General features: G+C 38.8%; 1 protein-coding gene across 4 annotated transcripts in view; it reads right to left on the reverse strand.

Moving 5' to 3' along the window:
- The window catches only part of CDKL5 (cyclin dependent kinase like 5), a 126,896-nt gene that overhangs the window by 53,170 nt on the left and 56,614 nt on the right, over positions 1 to 17,112 (reverse strand). For all 4 annotated transcript variants that reach the window (XM_032181524.1, XM_032181514.1, XM_032181534.1 and 1 more), the window contains exon 4: positions 1,823 to 1,868. In XM_032181524.1, coding sequence (XP_032037415.1) covers positions 1,823 to 1,868 — 46 coding nt within the window. The remainder of the gene's footprint in view (positions 1 to 1,822; positions 1,869 to 17,112) is intronic.

Below are 17,112 nucleotides of genomic sequence, written 5' to 3' on the forward strand. Positions count from 1 at the left end.
GTAGAGTGCTTATTGACGAACAAGCACTTTGCTGAGTTTAGTGACTGAACTGGCTGGGTTCCAGAGGATAGTACCAATGAACCATCAAATAAAATGGAGTATATTAGAATCTATTAATTCAGCAACTTTGCCCATGCACATGTAGAAGACAGGTTCTCAATCTCTTAGTATTGTTATCCACAACCATTGAATGGTGTATGACTGCATGAAATCAAAACTAAATCCCTCTGGCAGGTCATGTACCACAAAGACACAGAAATAAGAGAAAAGGAAGAGAAACTGCTTTTCAAAGCAAGCAAAAAGTAAAAACAGGTCTGTAGGAGAGAGAGAAAAGCACAGGTCATATGAATGCATACAATCATCATCAGTAGATGAAAAAATATTGAAGAGTAGCAGGAGAAGAGAGAAAAATAAAATACTAGCACCACAAATGTTTTGATTAAAAATATATAATTTAAACCCATCTAAATCATTTCATTTTGAAACTGAGTGCTCAGTGTTGGCTTGCGTCAGCCCGATTACATAATTTCTTCTAAAACTAGACACACTCTTTCCAGCTCATTTAGCATGCACATGTCAAGCAGCAAAAATTCAGCAAAACAAAAATGGCAATAGAGACAATTACAGTACATTCAGATTTGTAATGAAGCACCATATTAAAAAGACAGATGTGAAATGGCCTGAATCAAATCTATCAAAAGAACTTCTGTTGTATTTCCAGAAACTTGTAAACAACTAGCTACAACTCCGAAAAGCAGTCATCAGTCATGTAAACTGCTATTACGTAATTCTCATGGAAAGCCAAAACTAAAGGCAAGGATGCATTTTTTGTTTTTGTTTTTTGGTGTACTGTCTAACATCATATTCCTGTTTGGGGCTTAATACTGAGCCTCATTGTCTTTGATGTGTACTCTACAGTTGACACAAAGTAGAAAATGTGATTCTGAAGTAATCTCATGACCTGGTCAAGATGGCCACCACAACTAAATGATCTACTTTCTTTAACAGGGATTTAAAACAGATTTCTTAATAGCAGAAGATTCATCAGCTACACCCTTCAAGCATCTGGCAAAATTACCCGCGCTGTGAGAGTTTGTATTGCAGGAAATGACAGACACCAATCTGAATTTGCTGTGTCTAACCGACTTTGAAAATTACAGTCCTTGTAACCAACCACACCTCCATCCACAATTCCATTACAATACCAAAAAATGGAAGTTTGCTAAAATAAAACGGCTGCTATTTCTTTAAACCACATCATTAGACTGTTGAGCTGTCTGCTAAAGCCTCGGTGCACGGCTGATTATAGCTACATCACCTCTGACTGGGATTACTCCTTTTATTACTTTACACTCAGCTTCTCTTTCTGTTTGTGCTAGGCCAGAAGGGATTAGGGCTAACTTTTGATGCGTGCAAGGTAGCTCTCAGCAGCTGATTGCCAGTTTTGCCTATGACAGCATACTGGGCTTCACTGTCATGAACATGTGCAGGCCCAAAAGCCAGTCTTGTTTCCAAGAAAGGAAGGTAGTTAGGATGACAGAATGGTTGGGGTTGGAAGGGACCTTACAGATCATCTAATTCCAGCCCCCTGCCATGGGCAGGGACGCCTCCCACTAAACCAGGTTGCCCAAAGTTTTCTGGTTTGAGTGTATAATACAGTCCCTAGGCAGGTATAAAGGATCAAGTGCCTTGAATATTCACAGAGTTAATAAATCATGATCATTTAAAATCACGTCTTGCTATATTAGACTTCTTATTTGAACTGGAGAGATATTAACAAGGTAATTATTGACATGAAAGATTACACAGCAGAAAAGGTTACCTTCACTGTCTTTGAATTTCTTGATTGCCACAATCTCATGTGTCTCCTGTAAAGCAAAAGCGAACAAAATGAAATGAGCAAGATTTGTTTTTTGTTGTTGGTTTTTTTTTTTTTTTTTTTCCCTGTTGGTTTCATCCTGCTCCCCAAGCATCAGAGGAAAAAAGAATAAAAAAGCATCCAGAGAAATTTGACAATGCCAACCAAAATGAATAAAAACTTGGTAAACATCTCAGCGATCAGGCTAAATGAAATACAAAAACCCATGTACGGACACATCACAATTAGGAACCCCAGCATGAAAAATAAAGTTAAATATCCAAAATTAATCTTTAAATACCTTGTACCAGGTACAAGGTATTTCATTTTCAGTGGTTCTTCCTGTGATTCTTGCTGCTTAATTATTCTGAAAGTCAAACAATCTTTTATCTGACCAAAGTAAGAGTGAGTGTGCTTGCCCTTGTGAACTGAACTGAAAATAATATATGAGGACATGACTAAAGTTTACAACGAGACCTGAAGTAACCTGAATCCAATATTAGGATGACAAAAGCTTTTGGGTTCCAAATTTCATGTATCTGCAGAGAATGTGATTTTGGGAAGATAATTTCTCCATACTTTCAAAAAATAAAAAAAATAAAAAAAATTGTCCTATAATAATTCTCTGTTCTCACCAAACATTATCATCATAGGTCACATTTTTCTCTTCAACAGAGACACTTCTCTTCTCATGTGAACAGGACTGCGTCTGGCCAAACGATTACATCAGTTCATATGATGGTACAGCACCCAAATTTTAAGTAAGATGATGGGGAAGAAGCTTTAAGGCCACAGCATATGGGGGATGTGAGCAGGTAGGCAGTCAGCTACCAGACTTATTTGAGAAGCTAGAGCTACCTTACACACCTTTTCCAAACTTCACACTTTTCAAAAATATAACAATTTCCCACTATTAACAGCACACAGAGGCTTCATTGGAAAAGAGCAACGAAAAAGTTAATTCCTCCTCAGACATCTGATGACATGTGCATAACTGGTTACTGAACAACACAGACATCTATTCCATTTTTAACTTCAAATTGTCGCAACATATAAACCTGTAAAACACCTGATGCCATTTAAAATAAAAAAAATGGAAAGACTATTGTAGATACTGAACAGTCTCTAGATGAAAATCAATACCACTGCAAATTTAAATAAACAAACAAATGAAAACTTCAAAACAATAAGTTTGCATATTCATCTTATAGCTGATGGCTGGGAAGTATTAAAAATAGAGTGAACTTTACCAGGCAGAGAACTCTGTGGTTTGTCCAAAACAAACATAAGGTTATAATACATTACGTATCCATAATTTGCATGTTTAAAAATGATCCTTTGACCATCACTCATAACATCTATCAGAAAAACTGGGAAGTACTGTGTTGCGTATTTATTTAAGTGACCAAACTCCATGTACTTCACAATGAAGAAGGGTAGTTCAGTACATGCTACAAGCTTTAGAGAAGACGTGCATTACTCTTTTGCTACCAAAGTCTCTTTCATACAGACTGGTCTAATCTGAAGGCCATTACAGAAATTCAGCTGAGATACTATGAAGGTCCAAGAACCACACATTGCTCAACCAACTTACAGAACAGAAAAGAAATGGATGTCAGAACTGAGGCAGTAATATGCATTTCAGGTTTGGAATGATTCTGAAAGGCTTGTCTATAGCTTTTATGTCAAATGCTGTTCCAATATATTTTTGCCTCAGGAAGCTTACAAACTGAATGGTCTAAACTAAACTGAATGGATTACTGTACCTACAAAGTTGCAGTATTGATATATTTATTAACTCCAACTATAATAACAACAGTAGTAGGAGCACTATGAAAGAACACTGCTAAAAGGGTGAGCGTATTTAACTCATTTGACTTCTGGTATCTAACGTTAGGTACTTTGGCTAATTAAGCCTCTGAAAGGTTGTTCAGAAAAGGAGCACTGTAATTGCCCTCAAAAGACTCTACTGACTGTAAGATGTTTAGACAGTGTGCACACACCACTTTGCAGATGAGCCGAATTCATCCACTACCATTTTATTCCTTTTTCTCTTGAAGGAAAATAAAAATTTGTAGATATTTTGGCAGCCATTAAAATGCTGTATTTTCATTCTCAAAGTAATGGCTAAGTCAACTGAAAGAAACATAGGAATTAAAAGTTGTTGCCTCACACAGACAGTAGTTCTGCACCATTCAAAAATATATAGTCCATGTGGCTCTGTGCCACTAGTCTGCTGATCCTGATGTATATAGTGAATGTGATTACTTTGGATGCATTAACAACATGTTTGGAAAAAAAGTCATCCAGACAGTTCAAAATACTAAAACGTTGAAGAAATTTTCATTTGAAAAGCCTTAACAATTGTATTATTCCATACAACTAATTAATATTGTCATAATGAAGTAATCAAGAATTTATATATAACATTAATTCCTTTTGCTTTGGAGTTCCAGGAAATTAAATATCCTATCTTAAAAAAAGAAGAAGAAAAAAAAAAAAAAAACACAAAAAAAGAGTATTACACTTAAATAACTTGAAATGGAATAAGAACAGAATGAGAGTAGATAATTGGTGCTTTGTGGAGCTACATGAGTAACATCTTCCTCCTCCTTAAGCTGGCACATTCTTGTCTAGGATTCTTGGAGAACCCATCATATCTAAATGGCATCCTCTAGGAATCAGTGATGAAGCAGTCATGACAAAGCTAAAATGGACCATCACTGAAGACTACTGTACAAAGATCTTTTTAATGTGATGCACCTGCTTGTCAAAAATTCTTTAACTTCCCCAAGACTTGAAGCACCTCCAAAACAGCAGGGTTTGGGAGTGCTATCAGGCAGAACAGAGAATTGAAGCTCAGTGCAGGTTTCCCATTTCCTGGCTGAGTGCTCTAAACCAATTCAGTAATTTATATGAGGTAATATAAACAATAGGAGCTCCTCACTGATCAGTTTAAACTTATTTCCAAAGGAAGAACGCATCTGAAACATCCTGTTTGCCTGTTTCTCCATTTACCATCACCACTACTAATTCGGAACTGGATGTCAAATTTCAACAGAATTTTACAGAGAAATTCAGGTGTTAAAAAAGACAATTAAAAAACTGTGAGCTTTGTCAGCTATACATATAACGTCCCTCCTTGGTGGAGGAAAGCAGTAAGAACTCGACCTCCATACATTGTATGATGCTGCAGATAAGCAACATATGTAGACTATGCTATGAACTAACGCTTAGCTGTTGATCCACAATTGTACATATTGTCACACAAACTAAGAATAAGATTGAAAAAACACAGAATACATTTTGGATACGGACCAATTCTGCAGGTATATAGCATGGTGGTAAGAATATACTTACTGGATTAGGAGACAGATGATGGAGCTGTCAGATGATACGGGCCCTACGTGAAGTTTCAAGCAAGTGACAGACACTAGCAACAAAGCAAACAGACGCCACATTGCTAACCCCTGAGAAGATCGACAGAATCAGGGATACAGAGAAAAGCAGAACTTCGAGCAATGAGGGAACTCAACGGAGAAAACGCAGGCTTCTGTAGGAATCTGATCTTTACAGATCAAACTAATACTTGTGAAATTAACTCTTTACTTTAAAGTTGTTTTGGAAATCTCATCTCTTTTATGGATATGGCTCTCTTCTCCTCAAAAACATGTCAAGTTGCAATTCTACAAAGTAAAACTAATTCTCTAAAAATACCTTTTTGCTTTTCAAGTGTTTTTTTTTTTTTTTTCCCCCTTTTTTCAAGACTTTTTTGAAGCACAGAGAGAAGAGTACAGTTAATATAACATTCAGCCTGTTTGTGCACACCCTCTTCAGACAATAGCTCAGTGTCCAGCTCCTGGCATGGAAAATTCTCATATCCAGTCAACGTACTGTCTAGGTAAAAAACAAACAAACAAACAAACAAACTTACAAAATATTACCATCTTAATCAGTACTGAATGATTTATCATAAATGTCACATTTGTCGTTAGAAACATTTTTAAGCTTTTGCCAAGCTACCCACAGTGCAAGCTCAGAGATGTAACAAGCATCACCGACTGCACGTAAATCAGGTCCTGAGGACATCTTCAGACACTGCTCTGACTCCACCTGCATTCTGCCTTAAAGCACTGCTACCTCTAGGCAATACATTCAGAGCAGAGGACAGCATCCTGCCTTCTCGAGACTTCTAATAGCAGGTGCTGGCAATTTTGCAGATATTACTTTTAAAATCTTGGTGACTATCTTAGATTCTTCTGTGTAAATTAAAGAGACATGCAAAACGATAAATTCAATTTATTTAAAAAATAAAAAATAAATGCCACTTTTAAGTACAATGAAAGTGCTATGTAGTCTTGGATACCCAAAAGACTTTGGGAATTTCTCTTGAGAAGTGTTTCTCAGTTTTTATCTTACATTTTAATTTACTTACATTTAAAAACAACAGTTGGTTTATCTATGAAGTATCACTCTTAGCATTGAAGGACTTTCAGGAAATTACTTCCTAATCCAAACAGGTTTGTTTATTTATTTATTTATTTATTTTAAGGAAGAAACAGATCTCCTGGTAAATAATGAAGAACAGTATGTCTGAGCTTTCAGAATGCCTTTACTTACTGGAAAATTGATTAGAATTTCTCCAACAGGTACAAGTGAGAATCTACTTGAAAAGAAGCATCTAGAATGAATCAGCACAAATCCATTCACATCTCATGAAAGCAAAGTGTTATTCGCTAACCAGCTAAGTGCTGGAGAAGACCCTTAATGGAACAAGGATTTATATACTTAACGTGCCCATTTTAAAGAAGATGGCCACACCATCTCCCAGGTAAAGAAGAACAAGATGAGGAGCTGAGAACACTGCGGCTGTAGGCCCGAAGGGTGGTGGGGTTGGAAGGCACCTATCAGCCATCCCCAACATCCCCATCCCCAACATCCCCACACCCCTGGAGATATTCCAGATTTCCTTGTTATCCTCCAAATACCCCTCAGAATCCACCCAGGTGGGATCACGAGCAGCCTGCTGTAGCTCTGAGCACTTAGTAGGAGGCACACCCGAATCCTGAGATGGGCACATTACAACATACGCGTTTGATATTCTTTGACAACTTGAAAGCCACCAATTCATGCTTTTTTCCCCTCCTCTGCTTCCCAGCAAGTTACAAAGACTGATCTCAGCCTTGCAGCCTAGTCCCTCCAGCTTTCATCTAAGATCAGCAGAGGTGTACAGGGCGGTTCAGAGCAGGCCTAAAGACACGGTGCATAAATAGAGGATCCCCTTCCCCAGCCTCCAAGGGAAGCCCGGGGGGCTGAGTGCTCTCTTGACTGATGTCAGTCCTGCACAAATTCTCCCTGTGTTCTTGTTCTGCATTATGCTCGATGCTGGGTTTGCATAACCAGCGGGAATTAGCAGTTTCTTGAACCCGAGGTTATCATGTTAAAATTTAAGCAGCCCCACAGCCCTCAAATATTACCCTGAAAAGAACACTGAAGGAAGTGTTTGCTGCTAACTACTATGCTGATGATAGTGGTTAGCACTGAAACTTTTCTTCTTCCAAATGGTTTTTCATATTTATTCACATTTCTCCAAGCAAGAAAATAAGCATGTATTCCCAACGAATCTGTACAACAGTATAATGAAAAGGATCTGGAAGAAAAAGGCAGCTTTTAAATACTATAAATGCAGCTATTTTTTCTTTTCATGGTAAACCAGTATTATTGCAGCAGTTTTTGTTTCAAAATAATCTGGGCTTCATTTTGTCCTATTGTAGCACTACAGTAGCACTAATCCCTATCATTTTACAATTTGACAGCATTGTTTAATCCCAACCATAGATGTAAAACGGAACCCAAATTCAGTACGGAGCTGTAAAGTTTCTCTGATACTGAAAAATCAGTAGTCATTTAAGGTTCAAATCCCAATCTTCTTCCAGTTCTACTTCATTTTTTTTTTCCTGTTAAGTCTAGAAATTGTGAAAAAAATGGGTAATAAAGCTATTTATAAATAGGTTAACACTACATTGGGCAACGACTAGGATGTTTAATTACTTTTTATAATGTTATCTTAATACTTGGAATACAAGTGATAATGAAGTAGGGAAAAAAAAACAGTAAGACAAGCTGTACTCTATGGCTTTCTTTAAGGTACTGCTGCTGCCATAAATGCAGAGACCATCAGGATGGATGTAATTACACTATTTTCATAATTATTTGTTCTTAGTAATGTACCAAACCTTCCCTGAGCACCTGATAACTCAGAGTTGGTAAACTTATTGAAAAGTTTTTTGAAACAAACATCAATATGGAAGTCTTATCTTGCTCTTCAGTTTTATTTTTTCAGCTTTGAGCATCGAATCAGTGTGATTGGGTGAACTTATGAAGTTTACTTTGCACAGTTCAAGCTTTAAATCTGAGAACTTTACTTGTGCAAGTGATACAGCCTATTTTCTTCTGCCAAACATTTTTTATCTGGCACTTTCACATTTTAAGTATTTGGCCAGACATTAAGACTATTCTTATCAAGAGTTGGACAGGCATTTTTCTTTTAACCTGTTTAAAAAAAGACCTACTGTGAACCAAGACAGGCTTGTCAAGCAGGTTTCTTAGGCTGAAACTCTTCAGGCAGAATCCAGTTTCAGATTGAGACATCTGAATTCAGGTATGTGCATGGAGCTAGGTGTTCAAACTTCTACTACAAACAGCAGAGCTGGAGAGTCTCTCCAGACAAGATCCTGTAACCCTAAACATCAGCATTTGAGATTTCCTAGGTATCTAGGTATACCTTTCATCTCCCCCAGTAGCATGAATTGAACTCTCTGTTCCTTGATGAGCCATCCACTCACTGCAGCAGGAGTTTAGACACTTGTACAGAACCACACATACATACCTGAATTTCTATCTTAATCATGTCAACTGTCTACATCTACTACCTGTGGGAGCACATTAAAAGAAAATGAAGTCCCATATTCATCTTAAGTATGCACAGGTGTCCTGGTTTTGGCTGGAAGACAGTTTTCTTCATAGTAGTTGGTATGGTGCTATGTTTTGGATTTGTGATGAAAGTAATGGTGATAACACACCGGTATTTTAGCTGCTGCAGAGCAGTGCTTACACTAAGCCAAGGACATTTCAGCTTCTCACACTGCCTTGCAAGCAAGCAGGCTGGGATGCAAAAGAAGCTGGGAGGGGACGCAGCCAGGACAGCTGACCCAAACTGGCCAAAGGGATGTCCCACACCACAGGGTGTCATGCTCAGCTATGGAACTGGGAGGAGTTGGCTAGGGGCGAGCTGCAATTACTTGGGGACAGGCTGGGCATCATTTGGCTGGTGGTGAGTAATTGTGTTGGCACCAACTTTTTCTCCCCTCCCCTCCCTCTTCTTTCTTTCCCATTAAACTGTCTTCATCACAACCCACGAGTTCGCACATTTTACATTTTTCAATTCCCTCCCCTCATCCTACTGGGGAGGGAGGGAGCAGACTGCTTGGTGTTTAGCTGCCTGCTGGGTTAAACCACACTGTGAAATGCAGGGAAAATTGCATTTGGATTTTCCAGTCATAAGTAAAATCAGTTGGAATACTGTTAAAATAATAGTTAAAACAAACTTTCTCTTTTCATCAGACACCTCTCAATCTGCACAGCCTTTCAATGAATCAAGAGATGCCCTGCTGCAAGGACTCAGTACCTTCAAGTGCTGCCCATCTGGTCCCATGGACTTGTACGGTTTATCTCAAGTAATTCCTGACTCAGTCCTCACCCACTGCTGATAATTCATCTCCTTCCTCAACCCTTTCACTAAGCATAGAAGCAAAGTTGGCACCAAGCACCTCAGACATATCTGGGTTTGCTGTCACTGAATTGCCAGCCCCGCTTAGTAGTGGGTCCACACTTTCCTTGTTCTGCCAACCTAGCAACAGATGTGCTTCTTGCTGCCCTTGCAAATCTCAGCTTCAGCTGAGCTCTGGCTTTCCTGACACCACCCAGATGCACCCAATCAATGTTGCTATATTCCTCCTTTTCAGCCTATCCTTGATTCCACCTCCTGTATACTTTTTTTCCCCCCTCTTGGAGCTCCATCATGAACTCCACTCCCTGCTCAGCCAAGTCAGCCTGCTGATCAGTCTACCTATTTTCCTGAGCACTAGGATGGACTGTTCGTATGCTCAGAGGATGCTGTTAAAGGACTGCCAGCTTTCCCTTGCCCTTTAAGTTGCCTTCCATGAGCTCCCCACCAACCAGTTTCTTGAATACTCTGTTCAAGGTCTGTGCTCTGTTACCTTCTGCCTCAGTTCACTCATGAAATTTGAATGAGAAATGCCACCTCTGTTTTCTAACCTCAATTCTTTGGCTACTTCTTCCTCTACACAACTACAGCAAGTTATTTGTTGTTGTTTCCCCCTCCCCAACAATACTGTGGCATTTAGAAAAAGCTATCTTTTTGCTCTTTTCTCTTCCCCTGCCCCAACAAATCATGAGACATAGTTGCTGACTACACTATGCTCTTATCAAAGCCAAGTTCTAGGGCAATCTTATAACAAGAAAGTTCTATAGGTGCAAATTGGTACTACACTTGTCCTCATTTTTTAATTAGTTTTAGTATGATAAGGTAGGATTATTTCATTGATCATTCCTCCTCACTTCTGACTTTCTCCATGAGCCTGATGGATGTTACCCATAAATCCTAAATCAATGCTCTTTCCTACTTCCCTTTTAATTTAGCTAATTTTATTTTATTTTTTAATTTCCAGTCTACATATCAAAATGGGTTTAAATGGACATCTTCATTTCTTCTCAGTGTCTACACTCAAGTTCATACAGAAAGAAGGACTTAAGGGCTTTTCTTCTCCAGGATCAGACAGACTGCACATTCTTTGGCCAATAAGGGAGAAATTCTTGTCTCTTAACAATATTGCCATTCTGCTCTGCCAAGCATTTAAAACTGCATTCCTTTGAGAAACTGTTTCTTCTTTATAGAACAGTATCTAGGATTCAAATTCAATCCAAATTTCTTTAAAAAGGACAGCAGACAAAATTCATACCTCAAACATACACTAGGTTTACTGATCACTGTCACAGAGGTTGGAGGAACCACAGAGGTGCCAAGGTATATGGTAATGTAAATGTACGTGAGGAAATAAAGGAAACTGCATCCAAGGAAGACTTCTGTCACTACTAAACATATGAGGAAAAAACTGCAGTTACTCAGACTTCTTCATAAAAATAGCATTTCTTAGATGTGCAGCACAGAGGTAGATTCCGATTTTGGAGCTTAATCGAGAAAGAAGCTTGTAGATTCACTTCAGGTCGTTTCTACAGAGTCCAAGGACTTCTCTCTCTATATTTTTTCCTTTTTTATATAAAAAAGGAAAAGTTTAAACATCACACCAGCTCCAGGAACATTTAAAAAATTGTTTTTTGTTTTTTTTTTTTTTTTCCATCTCTTCTTACAAAAATTACCCCCTACCAGTAAGACTATCTAACACACAACTCTTAGATGTTGCACACACATACACATGCACTTTTGAGCCAGGAAAAAAAGACTTTATGTTCACGGTGAAAGGTTGCCCCAATATGACAAAAGAATAACTCTTGGCAAAAGGGGAAGGTCTCACCATCTTTATTATGTCTGTCTGAGATAATTTTCTTCTGAGTGGCTGGTATGGTGCTGTGCTTTGGATTTAGGATGAGAATAACGCTGATAACACACTGATGTTTTAGTTGCTGCAGAGCAGAGCTTACTGTAAGGCAAGCACTTTTCAGCTTCTTGTGCTGCCCTGCCAGCGAGGAGGCTGGGGGTGCCCCAGGAGCTGGGAGGGGACACAGCCAGGACAGCTGGCCCCAGTGACCAAAGGGATATCCCGTACCATATGGTGTCATGCTTGCTCAGCAATAAAACTGGGGGGGTTGGCCAGGCTGCTGCTCAGGGACAGACTGGGAATAAGTTGGCAGGTGGTGAGCAATTGCATTGTGCATCACTTGTTTTGTATATATATTTTCCCCTCTTTTTCTGTCCTATTAAACTGTCTTTATCTCATCCCATGAGTTTTACCTTTTTTCCTATTCTCTCCCTAGTCCCACTAGGGGGAAGTGAACAAATGGCTCAGTGCTTAGCTGCCTGCTGTGGTTAAACCACAACATCCCCAAATGTGGAAACAACAGGTGGAGAGGAGGGTAAAAGAAAATGCAGAATGAAGACCTGACAGCCAGGGAACACAGCAACTAAATAGTCTAGGAAGAGCAGGCAGAAAAATGCAGACTGAAAACAGATTAGAAGACAGAGCTGAGAAAAGGAAATGGGACTCAGAAATTAGTATACAAATAAGATAATCAATCTGTGAACATCTACAATTTTACTGGAATCCACCTTTACTGAAAGCAAAGGAATGGGCGAATTCAGAAATAGCTACAAACCCACTGAAACCACAGATGAGTCCCATTCCACAGAGTCCTGGTATGTGCAGAGGATGAAGGCAACAGGCTACCAGCTACACCATATCAAATACTAGAAGCTGACAGCTGTGTGACAATTGCGTGGGTCTCCATATGGTGCTCTATGATGAATTTTGTATTTGAGGAGTCTGGAAAATTATGTGCAAAAAAGTAAGTTTATCACAGCATATATAAGCAAGGCAGTATTTGAGGGGAAAAGGTAACGTTCTTTTATTAGAACTGCTGGTATACACGCGAAAGAAACTGAAGCCCTTCTTCAGGTCCAAAATAGAAAACGCAATCTCCCAAGCTAAATTTAAACGGAGAACAAGTATGCTCTGTGTTTAAAAAGACCCAATACATCTAGAGCAAACCTCAAACATTTCCAAAGTGCAGTCTATCTTGCTAAGAGTTATGTACCCAGTATGTGCTATCAAGGCTTTCCCCACAGCTAGTGAAAGCAGGGGAAGGAGAGAAGATTCGGCCAAAAGGTTGCCAATTTTACCCAGATGGTATGAATTGCTTTTTGGGGGCTGGAGTCTCAATTTACATAACTGATCTCCCTCGTTTACATAAGACCTACGCACTGAAACAGTGGGTGAGATTAATTCCACCCAAGCTACTTGACTTTGCAACCCTTCTGTCTCTGGATGCTTTATTTTTTCCACACACGTACAAACACACACATTTTTACAGTACAGTTAGAAATAAAGTGATTAACCTCAGATATATTACCTCCTCTGTATCAGGAGTTGCTGGGTTTCACTGCTACACACCACAGACCACTGGATTGTATTTGCAATATACAAGCTAGTAATACAAATAAAGTATTCCCAACTGTGCTACTGAAGTAAGAACATCTCCATTGCCAATGCAACCGTACAGCATCAATTCTCACATCCCACAAGGCAATCTGGCACAGCTAGCAGCAAGACCAGAATTTCTGAAGCTCACCCATCTTCTTTAACTTGCATATTGGACAATACAGCACACGTTCTCCAATCAGTATATGCATAAAGCTATAAATATCTCCTCTAGAAGCTTTCTATTTCTTTTTCCCAGTATAATAGAAGGTATTACCCGAGATCAATAAAGCTTTAAATAACAGGCAAAGACAGCCCCATTGGAAGTAGCTATTATTCTTACATTAAGTTTCCAGGAGGATGTTACAGGTTAAGATCCTTGAATAAGACCTCAAATATTTATGTGAAAGGTTGCCATAAAAAAAAAAAAAAAAGTTTGGATTCAGAATGTATGTTATATATTGATGTCCCAGAGGTGTACTTCTCAGAATACCAAGGCACTGTAAGATTGATCTAAATGGACATGGAAGAACAAGTAACAATTGGAGGAGCTTTGGAAACTTTTACTCCCCAAGGAATTCAAACCTTTCACTTTGTAAAATTACTTGTTAATATTTAAAAACGATACTGTTACTTCATATTTGATTAAGGAGAAACAAAACATTTAAGATTATTAAAAAAAACAAAAGCTAACTAAAGCTGTACAAATAAGCTTGAAGCTGCACTGCATTAGGCTGAACTAGTTGTAGATATATACGACGAAGCTTCTTCAGATAAAGGTTGTCTTCTGTCCTCTGTAAACTGATGTAGCAGCAAGCATTCTGCTCATGTAGAGCGTGAAGAGCAGCTCTAACAGCAGTTTCTGTTTTTTCAGCAGTTTTCATGGTATTCATGCTTGTACTACCTCTGACTTGGTTTTGTTATACCACAGTTCCAGATGTCTAAATTTTAGTTTCTATTTTTTAAAACTACACTACATTAAAAGGTTAAACATCCAAAGCTCTGGGTATGGTAAGTATTATACAAGAATGTTATCAAGGAAATCCATTAATTACTTTAGAACCAAGTAAAACCATCAAAAACAAAGAAGTCTCCTAACATAGAATTCATTCATGTAGTATGGTGTGGACAGACAGCTATTGCCATCTCCTCAAAAAAAAAAAAGCTCTTGCAAATTTGTTAACTGTTAACCTACCCTATACCAAAAATCAAGAGGAAAAAAATCCAAGCACAAAAGATCCATGGACCTAATTATTCCTCTACATTTGCCTTTACAAATTTATTCTATGCAAGATCACATCCCAGTCAGACAATCTCAGAAGGTGGTATTCTCTCTCATTGAAAAATTCTGCATCTTATTGTTTACTGTAGAAACAGAGCTGTCAAAGAATTTAAGTAATTCAAAATTATACACATACCTCATTTTCACTTTTTCTTCTAGCTCAGAACTGCTAAAAAAATGCCTTCCTTCACACAAACATGTTTAGGGAAAAAGCACATGATGCTTTAGCAGAGAGGATAATTTTTCAGTACTTTCCTGAACCATGACCTTAGGATGAAGACATGAGTGATATCTGAGAAAATATAATCAGAAAACTTCAGTTGTGAAGTATTTTCTTCATCTTTTGAGTTGACACTTGTATGCTCCTGCTGAAAACTTCAATAAAGCAGAATCATTGCCATTTGTACTTCATACTGAGACACAAGCATCCACCTCTGCTCATCCTCATGAGGATAAAAAGGATCAGCATAACTAGTGCATGTAAAATTCTGCTGATGCATCAGAAGGAATGGGCTAGCATTGGTTTTCACAACAGAGCAGAAGAAACCTCTTGATGTAGCTCATTAACTAAAAAATGTGCACGTGTGCTTACAGATGCATTTCTGTATGGCTCTGTACATGTACACATGTGAAATCAAAGGGATGTTGGTCAAGCACCAAAAGAATCTTCAAGCAGTATACATGGAAAAACTGTCAATTTCACTGACATCTGTGATGAACAGAACGTAAGAAATACTATAGACAGGCTGGTCTCCCTTGATTTGCTTCTCTGAAACTGAATTCACCTGGGAGATCTGGTCATCCGAGGAACCTGGATGAAGGATATGGAGGAGGAAGGGGCTACATCCTAGAATTTCTGAACAGAAATATGCCCAAGATTTTTGATTATTATTATTATTATTATTTATTTATTTAGTCTGCTAGCATTTGTGGAATGGATTTTGTTTGGCCTCCCATAAGCCTTCCTAAAAGTCACTGGTAACGTTCCTGCTGATTCTTGTTAGCTCCCTACTTAGTTCAGATTCCTCCTTGCTACAGCGCTAATAGCATTGGAAGCATGAAAGACTTACAGAGTTCGAGCAGGTTCAGAACCCAGGCCGCAATTCCACCAGATACTATCTTGTATACATTTCTTAACATCATTCTTAGCTAGCTGATGCCTTGGGGGGGGGGGGGGGGAAGGTACACAACACCCGGATGAATTTTTCACACAAACAGTCACAGGAAATTTGATCCTGTAGAAGTAGCTAGTCAGTTTTACTCCACAGATGGCATTGCCTGCAACATATTTCTGTGCATAAACATGGCACTACTCCATCTCTGTTGGAAATGTTAATTGATTTCAAGAAGATAGCTTGCCTCCTGGTCAAGATGTGTACTGTCAGAAAAGGAGGTAGGTGTACAACCAGCCAACCAAGTCCTTTCTTGATCCTATATAAATTCATCTTTCTACATCTCTGCACGTGATTACAATTATGACACCTACTCCTGTGATACCTGAAAACCTTGCAATCAAAAAAAGTTTAAAAATTAAAAAAAATACTAGATAAGACAGCACCAACACTAAGCTTTCTCTCTCAAAGCATTTTATGATCAACTGATACTCGGTTGTTCAATAAGGCAACACAAGGCTATGCTGAGAACTGGAAACAGGACACAAAACTTTTCAGAGAACAAACGTTCATGCACCTTGTTTCTGCTGCAGACATGCAGCAGATCAGAATAGGTATAAATAGGATGTTGGGGGTGGCACTGCGAGAGCACGAACATGTGCAAAGAGCAGCATGCAGAAGAAATTGCACAAAACTCATTTTTTTATTGCTGAGGAAAACTGTTCCCAGGATGGTGCTCCAACCGTAAAATTGAGGAAAGCATTATGCCAAGCCCAGAAGGCTGCAGCACAGCTGATTGCAAGCAGACCCTGCAGGCAACAACAGGAGGATGGCAACTAGGTTGCAGCTTACAGCATAAACTTGCCCTTTTCCCCTTGGCCTGAAAGGGAAATGTTACAGACACGTATTTCAAACAAGAAAAAACAGGAAACTGACTTAATATTTATGGAAGCCGAAATACTTAAGAGTGAGGCTAAGGACCAGTCCATAAGGAGGACAAACATCCAAGTACAGCATGTGCAAAAGATGTAAGAACTAGTTTGTCATCACCATCAAGAGAACTCCAGAGATGCAGCCGTGACTTGACTGCTAGCAAACTTTGCCCTCAATACTTCACACCGGAGATTCCTAAATCCCTTGGGAACACACCTCTGCACCTGTATAATGGGGGTATGAGGGGATGAGATCCATGAAAGAACGAGTGGCAGTGGGAATAATTATTCCCCTTATAGATTCTGCAGGTGTTCACCTTCCCCTTCTGTCAAATACGCACTTAGCTTTGTTACACTAGTATCTGCATGCTGCAGTACTCTACACAAATTAGTATTCGCATTGAGGACAAAATGGAAGATGCTTTATCAGTTAAGGTATAAACAACTTTAAAACAAAGAGCAGCATTGGTATCTCCTTCCAGTAACAAGTTACCTGAGCTACTCAAAAACAATCCCTCACTTTGCTGTACATCTTGAAACCTGGATTCCAAAAAGTAGCTGATTTTTTATAAAGGGCAAAGTTAAGGCATTATGTTGTAGGGCGGTAGGATTTCAAATGAACTTATGTGAAGATTGGTCTCACCTAGCAACACAAGCTAAAAACAATCCAGGGATAATATAATAAAAATACAGA

The sequence above is a fragment of the Aythya fuligula genome, chromosome 1, assembly GCF_009819795.1.
Source record: "Aythya fuligula isolate bAytFul2 chromosome 1, bAytFul2.pri, whole genome shotgun sequence".
Taxonomy (NCBI): domain Eukaryota; kingdom Metazoa; phylum Chordata; class Aves; order Anseriformes; family Anatidae; genus Aythya; species Aythya fuligula.